The 15,266-nt window shown below is 56.1% G+C and overlaps 7 protein-coding genes and 1 non-coding gene across 8 annotated transcripts; 4 read left to right on the forward strand and 4 right to left on the reverse strand.

Moving 5' to 3' along the window:
- Positions 1-574: 574 nt before the first annotated feature.
- TRAVEDRAFT_46418 (DHS-like NAD/FAD-binding domain-containing protein) lies at positions 575-2,200 on the forward strand (the record flags this gene model as incomplete). The annotated part of the gene is made up of 7 exons (XM_008039138.1): positions 575-697; positions 755-764; positions 825-872; positions 932-939; positions 1,010-1,091; positions 1,163-1,479; positions 1,535-2,200. The coding sequence occupies 7 exons, from the start codon at positions 575-577 to the stop codon at positions 2,198-2,200; spliced, it is 1,254 nt and encodes a 417-aa protein (XP_008037329.1).
- Positions 2,201-2,288: 88 nt separating this feature from the next.
- On the reverse strand, positions 2,289-3,661 carry TRAVEDRAFT_146943 (alpha/beta-hydrolase). Its single transcript, XM_008039413.1, has 4 exons — positions 3,433-3,661; positions 3,040-3,347; positions 2,396-2,991; positions 2,289-2,339 (listed from the first exon to the last, which is right to left on the reverse strand). The coding sequence occupies exons 1-4, from the start codon at positions 3,626-3,628 to the stop codon at positions 2,321-2,323; spliced, it is 1,119 nt and encodes a 372-aa protein (XP_008037604.1). The 5' UTR covers positions 3,629-3,661; the 3' UTR covers positions 2,289-2,320.
- Positions 3,662-4,207: 546 nt separating this feature from the next.
- On the forward strand, positions 4,208-7,092 carry TRAVEDRAFT_46420 (ubiquitin-protein ligase; the record flags this gene model as incomplete). The annotated part of the gene is made up of 15 exons (XM_008039139.1): positions 4,208-4,229; positions 4,291-4,355; positions 4,405-4,484; positions 4,543-4,946; positions 5,003-5,081; positions 5,132-5,323; positions 5,380-5,523; positions 5,581-5,747; positions 5,798-5,937; positions 5,993-6,115; positions 6,170-6,255; positions 6,310-6,479; positions 6,535-6,714; positions 6,775-6,845; positions 6,916-7,092. 15 exons carry the CDS (start codon positions 4,208-4,210, stop codon positions 7,090-7,092), a joined length of 2,100 nt encoding a protein of 699 aa, XP_008037330.1.
- Positions 7,093-7,283: 191 nt separating this feature from the next.
- On the reverse strand, positions 7,284-7,369 carry TRAVEDRAFT_t77. Its single transcript has one exon. It is a non-coding gene; the product is annotated as a tRNA-Thr (tRNA).
- Positions 7,370-7,507: 138 nt separating this feature from the next.
- Positions 7,508-8,597, reverse strand: TRAVEDRAFT_64328 (uncharacterized protein; the record flags this gene model as incomplete). Its single annotated transcript, XM_008039414.1, has 3 exons — positions 8,590-8,597; positions 8,269-8,531; positions 7,508-8,207 (listed from the first exon to the last, which is right to left on the reverse strand). The coding sequence occupies exons 2-3, from the start codon at positions 8,349-8,351 to the stop codon at positions 7,508-7,510; spliced, it is 783 nt and encodes a 260-aa protein (XP_008037605.1). The 5' UTR covers positions 8,352-8,531; positions 8,590-8,597.
- A 345-nt stretch (positions 8,598-8,942) lies between these two features.
- On the forward strand, positions 8,943-11,343 carry TRAVEDRAFT_146953 (uncharacterized protein). The gene is made up of 10 exons (XM_008039415.1): positions 8,943-9,119; positions 9,175-9,261; positions 9,320-9,361; positions 9,424-9,451; positions 9,509-9,670; positions 9,721-9,805; positions 9,863-9,950; positions 10,003-10,069; positions 10,128-10,448; positions 10,501-11,343. The coding sequence occupies exons 1-10, from the start codon at positions 9,070-9,072 to the stop codon at positions 11,182-11,184; spliced, it is 1,614 nt and encodes a 537-aa protein (XP_008037606.1). The 5' UTR covers positions 8,943-9,069; the 3' UTR covers positions 11,185-11,343.
- Positions 11,344-12,029: 686 nt separating this feature from the next.
- On the forward strand, positions 12,030-14,560 carry TRAVEDRAFT_28448 (uncharacterized protein). The gene is made up of 10 exons (XM_008039018.1): positions 12,030-12,178; positions 12,229-12,303; positions 12,458-12,543; positions 12,600-12,679; positions 12,736-12,788; positions 12,844-12,989; positions 13,049-13,151; positions 13,203-13,524; positions 13,583-14,051; positions 14,148-14,560. Exons 1-10 carry the CDS (start codon positions 12,035-12,037, stop codon positions 14,290-14,292), a joined length of 1,623 nt encoding a protein of 540 aa, XP_008037209.1. The 5' UTR covers positions 12,030-12,034; the 3' UTR covers positions 14,293-14,560.
- Positions 14,561-14,819: 259 nt separating this feature from the next.
- TRAVEDRAFT_46424 (uncharacterized protein) lies at positions 14,820-15,186 on the reverse strand (the record flags this gene model as incomplete). The annotated part of the gene is made up of 3 exons (XM_008039140.1): positions 14,820-14,879; positions 14,941-15,081; positions 15,136-15,186. Coding segments are annotated over 3 exons (252 nt in total), but the record flags the coding sequence as incomplete, so codon positions are not given.
- Between the last annotated feature and the right edge of the window lie 80 nt (positions 15,187-15,266).

Genomic DNA, 15,266 nt, shown 5'->3' on the forward strand with positions numbered 1-15,266 from the left:
GTCTCAACGCCTGTATTGCTCGTCGCGTCATACCGCCATACGCATGCTGTCTGTATAACAACTTGTATTAACGCCGCTGAGCTGGGAAGCGTTCATTTCAGGCGCTGAGCTGCGTGGATAATGCCTGATCAGAGCTACATCCGCGCATCCTCCGGGGGGTTCGTCCGAGCCGCCGCACGGAAAGCGTCCGCGCCTCGTGCCGCAGGCGTGCTTCCTCGCGACAGGCCCCCACGGGCACGCCCTTCGATGCCTTCCGCAACAGCAGCTAGTCCGCTATGGACGACCGGCACCCATATCGCGGTGCCCTGGCAGGCCACCTGATAATCGCGGCCGTGCGTAATCGCTGCGGCGTCTCTTCTGACAAGCGAAAGAAGAGGGCTGATGCACTCGGACGCGGACATTCCCACCCGCCCGTGCCTCCTCTCCTCCTCCCAGTTCCATCGATTTTCGTGGCGCCCCTGCGAAAAAGCGTCGAGACTTACACGTTTGCCAGCGTACCCTATGTGAGTGTCAGAGAGCGTGGATTTCGGTCCCCGAAGTGGGCCTAACCGAATATCAGCAGTGACATATGATCATGGATGACCCGGACGAGTTGCTCATGATGTACGATGGCCCTACCAAGATCCTCGAGTCGCGCGACGTCGCGGGCATCGCGCGGTACATGGAATCGGAGCAGTGCAAACGAATATTTGTTCTGGTACATCCGCCACCTTGCTCTGACTGTGTACACCGCGACTGAGACAGCCACACGCAGCTTGGCTCGGGTACGCCTGTGTCGTCTCGCGCGCGACAAAACATGGGATGCTGATCGCGCAGGACCGCAGCTGCGAGCGCGGGGGCAGGTGTGCCGGACTTTCGATATCCGAAGAAAGGTGAGCGCAGCGTTAGGTGCGGCCTCCAGCAGCTGGAAAACCAACCGTCTGCCGCGCAGGATTATATGTGCGGACGCCTTTCTTTGAGGGTCTCGCTCGCGTATCCTGACGGGGGACATTGCGTCAACATTGCGTAGTCCACGATCATGGCACGACTCAACCTGCCGTACCCGCGCGCCCTCTTCGAGCGCACCTACTTCCGTTTCAACCCCATACCTCGTGAGTCCCTTTCGCCGTGCGCATATTACGCCACAGGACCCCGGTGGATTGACCCATTGGACGGACGGCAGTATACACGCTCGCGCGCGAGCTGCACCCCGGCCGCTATCGGCCGACGCCCACCCACACCTTCGTGAAGCTCCTCTGTGACGGCGGTTCGCTGCAGACATGCTTCACGGAGAACATCGACGCCCTCGAGCGGCAGGCAGGCATCCCCCGAAACCGCCTGGTAGAGTTCCATGGAAGCTTCGCGAGCCAGAGTTGTATCGATTGCAAGCAGGAATTCGACGGCCTGAAGATGCCAGAAGCCATAGAGCAGGGTGAGGCCGCACGATGCGAAGCGTGCGGCGGGTTTGTGAAGCCGAGCGTTGCCTTCCACGGAGACCCGGTAAGACGCCGATGCACCCTCGTTGCGCAGGACGGAATGTTGACCATCTTCCCAGCCGCCGCAAGCGTTCACGGATGGCGCGCCCGAGCTGGAAAGCGCGGATCTGCTTTTCGTCATTGGGACGTCGCTGGCGACCCAGCCATTCGCATCGCTGGCCACGATGGTCCCCCAAAGCTGTCCCCGTGTCCTCATCAATATGGACTTCGGGGGTGATATCGGCATGCGGTCGGACGACGTGCTCTTACTTGGCAGATGCGATGACGTCGTGCGGGATCTGTGCAGGGAACTCGGCTGGGACGAGACGCTGGAAAGGGAATGGACGAAAACGGAGTTGCAGGCGCCAGCGAGCGATGTGATGAAGAGTGGGGAAGAACGACGCGCCACCATCCAAGGCGACAGTGCGGTCGGTCCCATCCTCAATGGGATCGATGGAGATCCCCCACTGGAGGACCTACGTCTGGACGGCGCGAACGAGTTCGGTGTGGTGGGCGGTGATGGGGAGTGGCAGGAGCAAGAGCCCAAGTCGGACTCCCTCACCGACCGTTTGCGAACAGCATTGGAACAATCAGAGAAGCCATCATCGCATGCCTCCTCCGACCCAGGCACCTTCGTTGCGCGGTCGTTGAGCGGAGAGGAGTTGTTCGCGGACACGATCGCGGACTACCCGTCTCGACCGGTGGAAGGGCCTGCTGTGGAGGGAGAACGTTTGGTGACAGCGTGACGGACGATTCGATGGTTGACTGTTCTTTCTTGGTTTTTTGTTTGCTCGCGGGCGACGTCCCATGTACTGGTACGCAATGCATTCGGGTGATACCATGCTTATAATCTATGCATGTCTATGTCACGATACCTGATCTACTCTAACAAATTGGTCAATGCACATAATGCTGCCTTGTCAAGACGCCCACTTACTCACGAAGTAATCAAGGCTTCCTGGAGGAAGCTCGCCGCTCGGTCAAACAGCCCTCCTGGCCCGCCAAATTCTTCTTCTGCGTTCGGCTCGTAGTCGAATGAATGCTCCTTGCCCTCTACGACCACCAGCTCCGCACGAACCCCGGCTGCTTCCAACAAAGACTGTAGATTGTGAGATTCTTTGATTACTACCGCGGTATCGCTCGACCCATGGATGAGGAACACCGGCGGCAACGCAGAAGTGATCATGAATTGGGGGAAAAGGTGCCGATGTGCAGCAGGGATGGCTGGGACACTATGATCAGCTTGGGGTTGGTCGCGGAGATGGGCTCGCAGGATCGCGCTGAGGCTTGGGTTGTGGGACCCTATGTAGTAATCTAAGAACGTGCCCATTTGAAGATATAGCCGGCCAAGCAGCATCCTTGGATTAGCCGGGTACCCGGGTATCCGGAAGGTCGGCGGGTGGTAGGCTAATGGCGAGTCTGCGGAGGGCTGCAACTGCGTCGAGGCCGGGTACAGATATTCAGAGAAGTCGCCAGGGTCCAGTATCTCGCGTCCACGGAAGAATGGCTCCGATTTAGGCTCAAGGTATTGCGAGGTCTGCGATAGTAAGGGCCCTGTATGGTGCATATCTACGGAGGGACTGACCGTCATATCGCCTCCCATTCCATACAGAGACAGGACAGCCTTTGGTCTTGGTGATGCATGTATAGCTGCTAGATACGCGCACAGCCCGCCAGCGCTGCTCCCCGACACGGCGAGCGCATGTGGATTGATCTGAAAAGGGCGACCAACGCGAGCGGCCGTGACCCAGTCCTCCAGAATACCTTGGTTCAGTTCGCTTTCGATGAAGTGGAAGAGGTCTTTGATGTCACAGAGGATATCATGTCCGGTAGCAGGAGGAATGAGCCGGTAGTCAGCAGAGATGAATACCATCCCCAGCTCTGTCACGCGTCCTGACATGGGTCAAATGTAAGCAAATGGCCACGCAAGAGATGTTTTTGAATCTTTCCGATTAATGAGAGGGAAACAGATGCTCACGGTGTAGCCATGTAGGAAACCAGCTCTGACGGTTCCCAACGGTCAGAGCGCCTCCATGGAAGTAAATCACTGCGGGCAGCGGCGCGAGGATCTCGGAAGGTGCTGCCTGTTGCGGCGGATACACATCGATGTGAACGGGCTGCCCGTCAACATGTTTGTAGGCATAGGTGAAAGCATCTCCACTGGTTGCGGGCATTGAATGGCGTCTAAGTCTCTATGAGGATGTTCTTAAAGGGCCAAAGAAAGACTGAGATCGAGCTCCAAGTTGAGGGTCGTCGTGGTTGTGTGTCAAGCCAAAGAGACGCGTAAGCGCCCATCGAAGCGCGTCTTGGACGCGACGCGACGCGCCCGTGGCTCGCGATCACTTCGCTCTCTTCCACCACCACCAACCCCCCTCGCCTCTTGGCCCCGCTCATACCACTCTCGCATGGCAACAGAGTCTCTACGAATACAGACCTCCGCCAAATGGCAGAAGGCTTTCGAACGCCTGAACGGGGAGGAGCCAGGAATTCAAGGGCTCCTGTCTTTTAGCCAGGTATGCGAACAATTCTTGCCGTTAACATTTAACTCAACGCGACCCTTCGTTATGCAAAAAGGCATGGCAGACAGCTTCCGAATTCCTATATCCACGGGATATCAACGACCCCACCTCTGTCAAAACCAAAGGTGTGCAGCCACGGAACACTCTCGAACTGCGGGGTACTCAGCTTAGCCACAAGATATGCAACAGATTCGAACGGCCTTTGATTTGATAGGCAAGGCAAGGATGCTGTCAATGCTTTTAGAGAACTTTCTCGGTATGTTTCTATGCTTCGCTTTTATGCTTTTCATGCTTGACTGTCGGGGAATACGCTTCAGAGGACATGCGGAGGCAACAGTACCTTATCGAGCGAGAGGTAGCGCAGTACATGGCGGAATATGAGGTGCGTCTTACTACAGATATACGACGATCTATATATTTATTGTGTGCAGAACTCCGGTCAAACCGACTCTATCGTACGATTGATCTTCCGCCTTGTTTCGTGGTATGTACAGTGGAAACCTATAGCAGAGTAAGGCCAAACGTATCATGGGATTAGCTGGAATGCAAACTGACGCAGGCTTTGATAGATTGGGATTGACCATCCACGCTGCCTATACTCTCGTGTTTCGAACTCACATATTCTCCATATTTCCTCCCTCCTTCTCACGGGGGTTCAAGGAGCTCATAGCCTCGACGTTTTCCTTGGTCAGCGCGTCCTCACCGCCACCGTGGTTAATACCTGCAGATCTCCCGCCCATAGATCCGCCACCACGTCCGGATTATCAACTCTGGATCGCTTGCGAAACGCTAGGTCTTTTGGAACGGTACGAGTCGCTGATCTCCAGCGTATGTTACGAGTATATCGAAGCGCACGTCCTTGAGACGTGCGCCAAGAAATGGGATGAGCCTATGCTGCCAAAGCTAAGGGAGTGGATGACCGAGAAGATCGTTCCGTGGATGATCATGCCTTACGCCAGAGGCGCAAGAAGCGGTCAGTGCAGTTCTGACGTGTTGATGTTTTTGTATGTAGAGCTCATGATTCTATAGCTGAAGAAGCGCGTGCGATGCTACAAGGGGTCGGTTCAAGATTTGACTACCATGTCTGCAAAACGCTCTGCGACCTTCGGTGAGACCGCCGTAGTCATTGACGAAATTGCTGCTAACCTCTACCCACAGCATTCAGGAAATCTTCGACATCATCATCGATTTTCCTGATTCACAGAGTGCGCTACTGGATTTGAAGGTCGCTTCCTCACGGCCTGGGTTTGATAATTACGAAATGATGGTTAACCGTGTTCGTGGTCGTATTCAGGAATGTCTGCAGCGCGTAGACCAGCGTAGCCAGCTAGTCATCAATCTTCGCAAAGCGTACGCTTCACTTATTCATACTCCTCAACAGTCTGATGATGATACCGGTCAACCAGGAACAAGAAGCGGCTCCTCCATCCGGGAGCAGACACCAAAGATATACTGACGCAATACGTCTCCATCATTCGATGTCTACGGATCATCGATCCACCAGGCGTCTTGCTATACAAGGTGGCTGACCCTATACGAAAGTACCTCAGGTAAGCTTTCCTTCCGGTATTTTGGTCTTCCTCGATCTGAGGCTCGTATCCCTGTAGAGAGCGATCGGACACCATTCGATGTATCGTTGCAAGTCTCGTCGGCGACGGCGAAAGCGGCGATTCGCTGGTCGACGAGAATGAGCCTATCCAGCCTCTGCAGCAGATGCAGGCGGACGACTTCTCTGACCCGAACTGGGAGCCTGAACCCATTGATGCCGGTCCAGGTACTTTTTGTCACCAGAATTTCTGCTTGCATGCCTAATCCCTTTCTCAGATTTCAGGACAAACAAGCCGAGCGACGTGATCAGTACACTCGTCAGTATATACGACTCCAAAGACCTTTTCGTCAAGGAGTTGCAGGTACTCCTCACGCAGAGATTGTTAGCGGTAAAGGACGGCAACTACGAACGAGAGGTACGTGCGTTGTCGTTCGTGTGTACGGGATGTGCAACTGAAGAATACATCGTAGCGGAGGAATATCGAGATCCTGAAGGTCCGCTTCGGAGAGGCCGCCCTGCAGGTTTGCGAAGTCATGTTGCGCGACATGACAGACTCTCGCCGTATCGACCAGCACGTCCAGGCGCAGAAAGCTGTGAGTGTCCATCTCGTGCTTCTCCATTTCATCAGTACTAAATCTGTTCCACAGGTACCTCTGCACCCAACCATCATTTCACGGCACTTCTGGCCACCCCTCCAAACCAACAGCTTCACGATGCCCGGACAATTCAGAGAGTAAGTTTCCTCGTCACTCAAGGAGGGGAGTGCGACTGATCAATCAATCATCAGTATCCAAGATTCGTATGCGAAGGAATTTCATCTCTTCAAGCCGGACAAACATCTGCACTGGCTCTCGCATCTCGGGACGATCAAGCTCGATATCGAGCTTCAAGACCGCACAGTCAGCGCGGAGGTCCCCCCTCTCGAAGCGTCGATCGTCGAGTTCTTCTCTCAGAAGGGTGCGTTCCGGTTTCGTGACCCCACCTTCACGCGTTTAACAATGTCATGATATAGACATCTGGACGGTGGACGAGCTTGTTGCCGAGCTGAAGTCTGTCGAGAAGACCGCCATCGTCAAGGCGCTCACTACTTGGCTCGACCTCGGCGTGCTCAAGGAGGAAGACGAGGACCGGTACAAGCTACTCGAGATCGCAGAAGCGCTACCTTCTGGCCAGAAGGCCGCAACTCGTGCAGGTAGGCCCTTCAGTTCAGGTGTATGATGTGTGTACCATGTCTAACCGTACGTACCTGCAGCCGCGGACGAGGAAGCGCCAGCATTGGCTGTTCAGCAACAACAGGCAGAGCAGATGAAGGTCTTCTGGAAGGTATGGCGTCCTCTTGTTTTCCAACGCCCAACGGCGCAATGCTAATCAACCTCTCTTCGTATCACTCTAGTTCATCGAGGGCATGCTCACGAATCTGGGCGCACTACCGCTCGCGCGCATACAGACTATGCTCAAGTTCGCGCCTGGTTATGATCAGACCATTGAGCAGCTCGCCGAGTTCATGGAGGCCGCGCGGCGGGAAGGGCTGGTGATGGTGAAGGATGGGATGTGGAAGCTCTGTCGATAACCTGCAGTACTGCGGGCGCGCATAAACTGTACTTATATTGTGTTTTTGAGGAGGTGAGACGTTGCCCTGTATCTAGCGTTCTTCAACGGCCAACGAAGTGGCGATGTCCGACGCTGTATGAACAAATATGTCGTCAAGCCTTGGTCAAGCTGGAGTTTTGCGCAAAAACGTATCGATGGACTCCGTGTATATGCCTCCTGGCTGGATTGAACAACCGACCTCACCATAGCACGTAAGGCCGTACGAGTGGCGCGCTCTACCACTGAGCTAAGAAGGCATCAGTACAGAATAGCGTACGTATATACCGACTGGCCAAAGATCGAGACTTCAGTTCTACCAATACGAACTTGAAATACACACCACGATGAGTTCCTTCCCAAGAATCCTACCACACGATTCGGGATTCTTAGTCCAGTCAAAGTACAGCAGCTTCACCAGCGTCGACGTCTTCATACCGCTTGAACGTGTCCATGTACGTCGCCCAGCGACCCCCGTCCCAAGTCTTGAAGTCCGTCCACTCCTTGCTATCCTCGCCCAACACAATGCGGATCCACACCGCGAAGCTGGCGATGGTAACATCCGCATACCCGATCTTGTCTCCAAGAATGAACGGCTTATCCACCCCGTCCGCCTGGAGCCACTGCGCATACGTGCCAAACGCCTTCTTCACCTCCGCCCAGTACTTCTCGCGCTTCGGGCCCGGGGGCGCGAGCTCCTGGAGCGGCCCGCCAAAGAACACCTCGCGCGTCGCGCGGAAGTACGCCTCGCTGCGCGGCGGGAGGTGGTCCGCCGTCGCGGGGATGGTGATCGGCATGAGGTCCTTCGTGAGCACGGCCCGGAACGCCTGGGTGAACGCGGCGTGCAGCGCGGCGGTCCCCTCGGGGATGAGGCGCGGGGTGTCGGGGTACGTCTTGTCGAGGTAGCGGGCGATGAGAGCGGACTCGGCGAGCGCGGTCTTCGTGTTTGGGTCGTAGATCGCGGGGAGGGTGTAGTGTGGGGTGCCGTTCGCGTTGGTCTCAGTGGGGAGCGCGCCGATCTTGCGCATGACGCTTTCGATGTCGGGGTACTCGACCCATACGGTCTTGTAAGGGATACCCTTGATGTTCAGGGCATATCTACGGAGTACGGTTGAGGTGTGCATGGCATTGACACGGACGTGCGCTATGTTGCACATACCTGGTCTTCCAAGTGTTCGGGGACCACGCTTTCACCGCGGTTCCCTGGCTAGGAATATCATAGAAGATGATAGGCTCCGGCATTTCGAGGTGTGTCGTGGAGGTTATAGGGAATATGACGACTCAGGGATGCAGTGGGCTGGAAGAATCTACCCCGGGTCGCACCGTACCCATGGTTGGAGCTCTATATACATGACAGCGTGAGTCACAGGAACTTCGTGCTGTCCCACCATCGATTCGAAGGTCGGCCTGCGCATGACAAAGCTGCAATATCGTGGCGAGCTTAAACTTAAATGTGTCCGCATGGGCACGACAGACTTACCAAGCAGCCAATTTCTCCTCTCACAGCGACATCCGCGGCCCAGGTGTTCCCCAGAGCTTCCATAGCGAATGTACGCCGCCTTAAGCTCTGTCCCGGGCCTGATAACGCGCCTCAGTACGCCAAGCCCGAGCTAGTATCCATGAATCAGCGCAAGCCTGGCCGAGGTGCGTGTCCGATGGTCATTGAATAGATATTCGGTGCGAATTCGAAATGTGGTCGAGGATAGAGGTTGCATGCTCTGTAGACGCCCGTGGTGCTTAATTTACATTGGCTTGGCGCTAGCTGCATGCCGTCACCGATGCCTCCACGGCGCTGTTAGCATGCCGGGGAAGGTCGTACCTTTGCAGAGACCACGACATCCCTCGGCCTCCTAATCTCAGCAGCTCTAGACTGCACGGCTGGCAACAGCTGAAGACTCTCTTATTTGCTTTCTGCTTGGACGTATCTTAGTGCGACGACTTTAATCACTACTACCAGTCTATGTCAACGCCGAAGGGCAGCCCGACGCCATGGTCCTACCTATTCATACGGTAAAGACGCCGTACATGCGGTAGGTATCCCGGAGCTGAAGCAAGCACTATCTAGTCTTCTGTTTAAGTTTGTCCTCAAGATCTTCTATGGCACCATTGTCGTGGAGAACGCCGACCTGATTCCCCCGAGGGGCACGCCATGGTGAGTGGCCTCGTTTTCGGCGCGTGTATGCCGCGTCCCCACACACTCCGTGCCGCAGCATAGTGTGCGCAAACCACAGTAACTCCCTTACCGATGCTCTGTGAGTACTCCTTGTGAGCAGATTTGTCTACTGGCAAAGTCTGACTATGGTGGCGAGCTCAGCCTCTTGGTCACGTCCATACCCTCGAAGGTATGACAGCCCGCTCGGGTCGAGCTCCACATACCCTAATAGCTTGCTTGAGAATAGAAGCGCAATCTACTCAGGCTGACGGCGAAGGCGACCCAGTTCGGAAGGAAGAACTTCACGAGCTGGCTTATTGAGTCCGCGGGCACAGTACCGCTCATGCGGCGCAAGGATGCCCCCGACGGCACAGTCGACAACAGCCATGCCATGAAATACCTCGTAGAGGTAATGACTTCATGCATGCCTCCTGGGACCACCGTTGACCAATGGCACAGGCTCTGGAAATTGGGGATGCTGTGTGTTTATTCCCAGAGGGCATGAGCCGGTACCATCCCACTATTGCTCCCCTCAAAACTGGAGGTCAGCAGATATTTTACCTATCGGTATATCGAGAATTGCTCACCCGTCGGTACGTAGTATCGCGCTTGGTGTCGGACGTGCTCTCGCGGAACCGCCACAATCCAGATTTCGAAATTGATGTTCTTACTTGTTCCATCACTTACATGTATGTGGCATCCAGCTGAGATATTTCGTATACATCTTACGCGCGTTCGCAGGCATCGGCAAAGCTTCCGCTCGGACGTGCTAGTGACCTTCCACCCACCAACGAAGTTCACACCGAAGGTCGGTGCACATGCTACAGATTTACCACAGTCCCTCGTCTAACTAACACTTGACACAGGACCATCCAGAGCTCCTGGCACCCGTGAACTATGACGAGATTCGGCACCTCACTGCGAAGATGCACCAACAAATCAGCTCGGGCACTCTTGATGCGCCCTCCTGGAGACTGATCCGAATCGCCAAACTCGCCGCGCGCATGTATGCGCCGCTGGGCACGACGATGAGTCTGGGTGACTACGTCCGTGTCGTCAGGACGTTCCTCGAAGCGTTCAAGGCGGCCGAACAGCCAAAGGCGGACCCGACCAGCGACGGTGAATTCCCGTCCGAACAGGTCACGCAAGAGGACAGAAAGATTCTTCAGCTTGGCAATGACCTCAAGGTATGCTGCCAGCTCTGCTAAGGAGGACCGTCGTCTGACACCCAAACTGTAGGAGTATCAAGACCAGCTTTCTCGGTGGGGTATCAAGGATGACCGAATCCGCCGCCCACTCCCCCGCCCCGTCATCCTATACCGGATATTCGTCCGACTAATCTGGTCACTGTTCCTCATCGCGCTCTCCATCCCCGGCCTCATCCTCTGGCTCCCGGTCTACATCACGACCTTCATCGCCGTGCACCAGTACAAGCGCACCGGGCCCGTCTGGGACACCTACGACGAGATCGCGCAGTACAAGCTCACGTACGGCCTCGTCTCCTACGTCTGCGTGTACCTCGTCGCGCTGCTCGCCACGCTCCCCGTCGCGCTCCTCACCGCCGTGCTCGTCCCCGCGGGCATGTGGATGAGCCTGCGCTGGACGGAGGACGCGGTGGCCGCATTCCGCGCGTTCATGGCGCTCTCGCGGCTGCTGCGCGTCGGGAAGCCCGCGCTCGAGGGCATGCGCGAGCGCCGTGCGGATCTGCACGCGCGCGTCATGGCGCTCGCGGTGGGCACGCTGGGGTTGCCGGAGCAGCCTGAGACGTACTTTGCGGAGTCGGGCGGGGTGGAGAAGGGCCGTGTGCGAGGGCGGTGGGCGAGCAAGGCGAAGTACTTCTCGGTGCGGAGGCGGAGAAAGCGGGACTGGAACGAGACTTTGAGGCTATACGATCAGGTCGACTACCCTGGGGACGAGTATTAACCGTATGTGGGCATCCAGTGGGGCTGAGAACGTGCTCGGACTGAACTATCTCACTGACTGGTGATATATCGATGCTGTATATGTATTGATAGGACTACTGCTTGCATGCTTGCATGCGCATTTGCTGTCGTATATCTATAGAAAACATCTGCACACTCGGGATGACATGGACTTGGAGGCCCGGGTATCTGTGTGTGAGAAGGCGCCATGAACCGGAGTTGCGGAGAGAGCGCCACAACGGGCGCTTTGCCAAGGCCCCGTCGCCATGAGGCTCCCGGTCGTCCTCCTTGGTGCTGCTAATCCATGTGCGTAAGCTTTCTCTCGCCTCTCAGCGACCCGCCATTGACCCCGTGCATTCTCTTCTGTGCCCCAGTGTTCGGAAAAGCCTATATTGCTCCTGGCGACGCGCGCCAAGATCAGTGAGAAAGTGGATCTCGGATATACGTCTGAGAAGCTCAAGGCCCGAATCTGCCTGATATGGACGGGAGTATGGGACCATTTCGACGTCCGTATGAACGTGCGGCCCAGCGTGGGCCCAGTCATGTGGCGAACGTGTAGTGTCCAGCTGTCGCCGCTGTGAATGGGGCGGCCAGCTGCACCAGCTGTGGGTGTCCGGTGTGGTCCAGCCGAGAGCGCCGCCCGCCGTAACCGACATTCTCTCGCGATGTGTCTGTCTCCCGTCGGATGACGTCCTTGGTTGCTGCCGTGCGCAGGCCTTCCAATTCCAAGTTGAATCTGTCCCGCGCCCCGTCACTCGCCCACGTCACATTGCCGCGCTCTATATCCAGGCCCTATATAACCCCAGCTGGGCCCTCGCAGCCGCTTCTGCTTCCCCTCTGCCCTCTTCACCATGTACCCCCAGTCGTCCCTCGTTCCCCCAGTCTCCTCGGCTGGGCCGCAGGGAAAGAGCGCGCCCTCGGAGGACGGCGATGAGCGCAAGTCGCGTACTCTCATCCTCTGCTTCGACGGTACGGCGAGCCAGTACGACGGAGATGTGCGTATGACGTCAATAACTGTTTACTTTCAGCTAACAGTCTCTTGTAGAATACGAACGTCGTCAAGCTGTACTCCCTCTTGCAAAAGGACGACGACAATGACCAGCAGCTGTGCTACTATCAGGTGAGCCAAGGCTTTCCACGCCGAGCACAACCCCGCGGCCTCTTTCCCGGGCCACCGCTACTTTGGCCGAAATGAAGCTGCGGCAATCCGACGTCATCAGCGACGGCCCGATCTGTTCATCGTCGCTGATAGTGCGCTGACCCGAATTTCCTAGCCCGGCGTAGGAACCTACTTCAATCCCGGAATGGTCTCTCCACTCTTCCAATGGGGCGCCAAGATCCTCGACGAGGCCTTCGCATGGCAAGTCCACCAACGTGTCTGTATCCTGTTTACTGCGCTAAACGGTTTGAGTTTAGGTATCTCGACGCGCACGTTCGTGGCGGATATCAGTTTCTTATGCAGAACTACGCCGCCGGCGACCGGATATGCCTCTTTGGTAGGACGCCCGTATCCTAGTGCCGGCGTGGTGGTTGACGTGAACTGCGCATACAGGCTTCTCGAGAGGCGCATACACCGCCAGGGCTCTTGCAGGGATGCTTCATAAGGTGCCCATGGCTGCCTTTGCAACCGGTATCCACTAATGCATCCATGATGAATCAGATTGGATTGCTTCCGAGAGACAATATGGAGCAAATTCCCTTTGCGTACAAATTGTACACGAAGACGGACAAGGACAGCCTTGCTCTAGCCGCTGGATTCAAGCAGACCTTTTGTCGGACGGTCGAGATCGAATTCGTGGGCGTTTGGTAGGTTGCGCAGCGCTCCCTGCTGAGATTAGAACAGGTCTGACAAAGGGGTTATTCAGGGACACTGTTGCCAGCGTCGGAGTGCTGATGTCCCGCACCTTACCGTTCACCACAGCAAACGCTACCATCAAGAAGTTCAGGCATGCGCTCGCCCTCGACGAGGTATTGTCAAGTTCAGCGTGATGCACGTTCCTCAACTGACCTAAACCACAGCATCGAGTAAAGTTCTTGCCCAACTTCTATCACCGCGACACCACGGCCCAGAAGGCAACTGTGTCTTCCAAGCAGCCGGGCTCTGCTGCGCCCGAAGGGTCGAGTGCTAAGTCGCCTTCCCACGGGCTCTTCGGAAAGTCGCGTAGATCTGCCGCGCAAGTACAGAAGAACAAGATGCAGCAGAACAAAAATAGCACTAAGCTTCGCGAAGGACAGTCTCCCACAGACTCCACCAGCTCGGATGTGGTGGCGGAAGCACTTGGCGACGGCATCCCAGGGGGCACGGATGTTTTGGAGGTCTGGTTCTCTGGATGCCACACTGGTGCGTCTTCTTCTTGCTCCAACGTATGCGCAGCCAAATTGAACATGTGCGTGTGTAGACGTTGGTGGTGGCTCGGTAGCCGACGATGTCACGGTCAGCCTTTCTGACATCACACTCCGCTGGATGGTGCGCGAGGTTGTGCAGGCGCAGTGCGGTATCGCCTTTGACGAGGCTGCACTCGTCCGCGCTAACATTCCAGAGTCCATTTTCCGCGGCGTAGGATTCCCCCTCCCGTCGCAAACCATCATCTCGCACACCCCGCGGCGCCACAAACCCACCGTGCCAGAAGAGGAGGGCACGTCTGCGTCCTCTGCCGAGGACAGCGACTTGTCCGACCCGCCGTTGAAGATTCAAGCTCCTTCTGCTCCATCCGACCAGACAGGGAGCGATTCGCTAGATGCGAAGGCAGACGCGATTCAGCCGACGCATGACGCGTTCAAATCCTCGCCGGCTTGGTGGCTTCTCGAAATTGTCCCGATCTCGTACCCGTGGCAGCAGGCATCGGGCAAGTGGAAGAACATCTGGTGGTGCGTGCAGGATCGATTGCCTCCTGCTCTCCAATATGACACTACTCAGGGAAGAGGCACGAGTCGGAATCCGCTTACTGAAAACACTTTGTTTAGGTTCCATCTCGGCAGGGGACGACAGGTTCCAGTTGATGCGCCACTCAAGATACACGAGACGGTGCGGGAACGCATGCAGGATCCCAGTCTCAAGTATACCCCGCGCGCGAAGTGGACCGCCGGCACGGAGACGTGGGTCTCTTGAAGCACACCTCGGTTGATACCTTTTGCATTACATTTATCATACGCGATTCTCGTTTCTACGCATACCCGTTACCATACCACGCACAGCTCCAACTTCCACATCCACGGCCCCGATACCACGCTGTGCTCGGCTCCATTCATTGCCTTCACTCGTCCGTCGATGGGCGTTTCGGACATATCTATCCACCCATACTCTACGACACCCAGTTTACGAAACATCTACGACCGTACACGACCAATTGTATCCTATTCGTTATGCAATATTCTTCATCCTCGCATTGTCTTGCAATACCATCGATGTTCCAACCGCTGTTGGTCGATGATACAGCGCTGGTAGATACTCATCCTGGTGCAAGGAAGGTACGGTCCCCCTCCACTCTCAATCACGGCATCCTAACATACTGCCCACCATTCCCTTACGCCGATAAGTGGAACAACAACAGACTCTATATGATTAGGCTCAATATGTACTAATGAATGCGACGGTCTACATATGTAGCCTTGCGCCGATGCCCAGGGAAAACGCTTTCACGGCCGAGGTGCGAACGCGTCCGCAAGGAACTGCTCAATCTGCTTCTTGTGCTGCGCCTAATATCCACGTCCCCGTCAGTCTCCACACTTTGTTAGAATTCAGGAAGGGGTAACGCACCTTGCTGCCCGTCGCGACGGAGCTAGTAGGCTCGCGGCCGGCATAGAGCGGGTACTTGCGCTTATGGTGCGCCGTCTCCTTCGCCGCGGTGTGGATGCGCGGGCCGACGTACGACCACGCGCCGTTGTTCAGCGGCTCCTCCTGCAGAGAAAAGTTGAGTAATTGTCCATTGGTGACTGGAGCATGGAAACGTACCTGGCACCACAGAAGGTCTGCGTTAGGGTACTTGTCGAGGTGGGGCGTCAACTGTGAGGAACCGTATTGTCAGCGGCATGCTCGAGTGTTGAGGTAGAAGACACGTACGAGGTCGTAAGGGAAGGGCGAGA

The sequence above is a fragment of the Trametes versicolor genome, assembly GCF_000271585.1.
Source record: "Trametes versicolor FP-101664 SS1 unplaced genomic scaffold TRAVEscaffold_5, whole genome shotgun sequence".
NCBI lineage: Eukaryota > Fungi > Basidiomycota > Agaricomycetes > Polyporales > Polyporaceae > Trametes > Trametes versicolor.

Bases quoted from the DNA above. Each gene is read 5' to 3' on its own strand.
- TRAVEDRAFT_146943 (XM_008039413.1), bottom strand. From the start codon at position 3,628: ATGCCCGCAACCAGTGGAGATGCTTTCACCTATGCCTACAAACATGTT. The intron at 3,348-3,432 runs GTGAGCATCTGT...GACCCATGTCAG, and splicing joins GTTTCCTACATGGCTACACC to GACGCGTGACAGAGCTGGGG. The intron at 2,992-3,039 runs GTCAGTCCCTCC...TTACTATCGCAG, and splicing joins GAATGGGAGGCGATATGACG to ACCTCGCAATACCTTGAGCC.
- TRAVEDRAFT_146953 (XM_008039415.1), top strand. From the start codon at position 9,070: ATGTCAACGCCGAAGGGCAGCCCGACGCCATGGTCCTACCTATTCATA. The intron at 9,452-9,508 runs GTATGACAGCCC...GCTTGAGAATAG, and splicing joins TCACGTCCATACCCTCGAAG to AAGCGCAATCTACTCAGGCT. The intron at 10,449-10,500 runs GTATGCTGCCAG...CCCAAACTGTAG, and splicing joins AGCTTGGCAATGACCTCAAG to GAGTATCAAGACCAGCTTTC.
- TRAVEDRAFT_28448 (XM_008039018.1), top strand. From the start codon at position 12,035: ATGTACCCCCAGTCGTCCCTCGTTCCCCCAGTCTCCTCGGCTGGGCCG. The intron at 12,179-12,228 runs GTGCGTATGACG...AGTCTCTTGTAG, and splicing joins CGAGCCAGTACGACGGAGAT to AATACGAACGTCGTCAAGCT. The intron at 13,525-13,582 runs GTGCGTCTTCTT...GTGCGTGTGTAG, and splicing joins GTTCTCTGGATGCCACACTG to ACGTTGGTGGTGGCTCGGTA.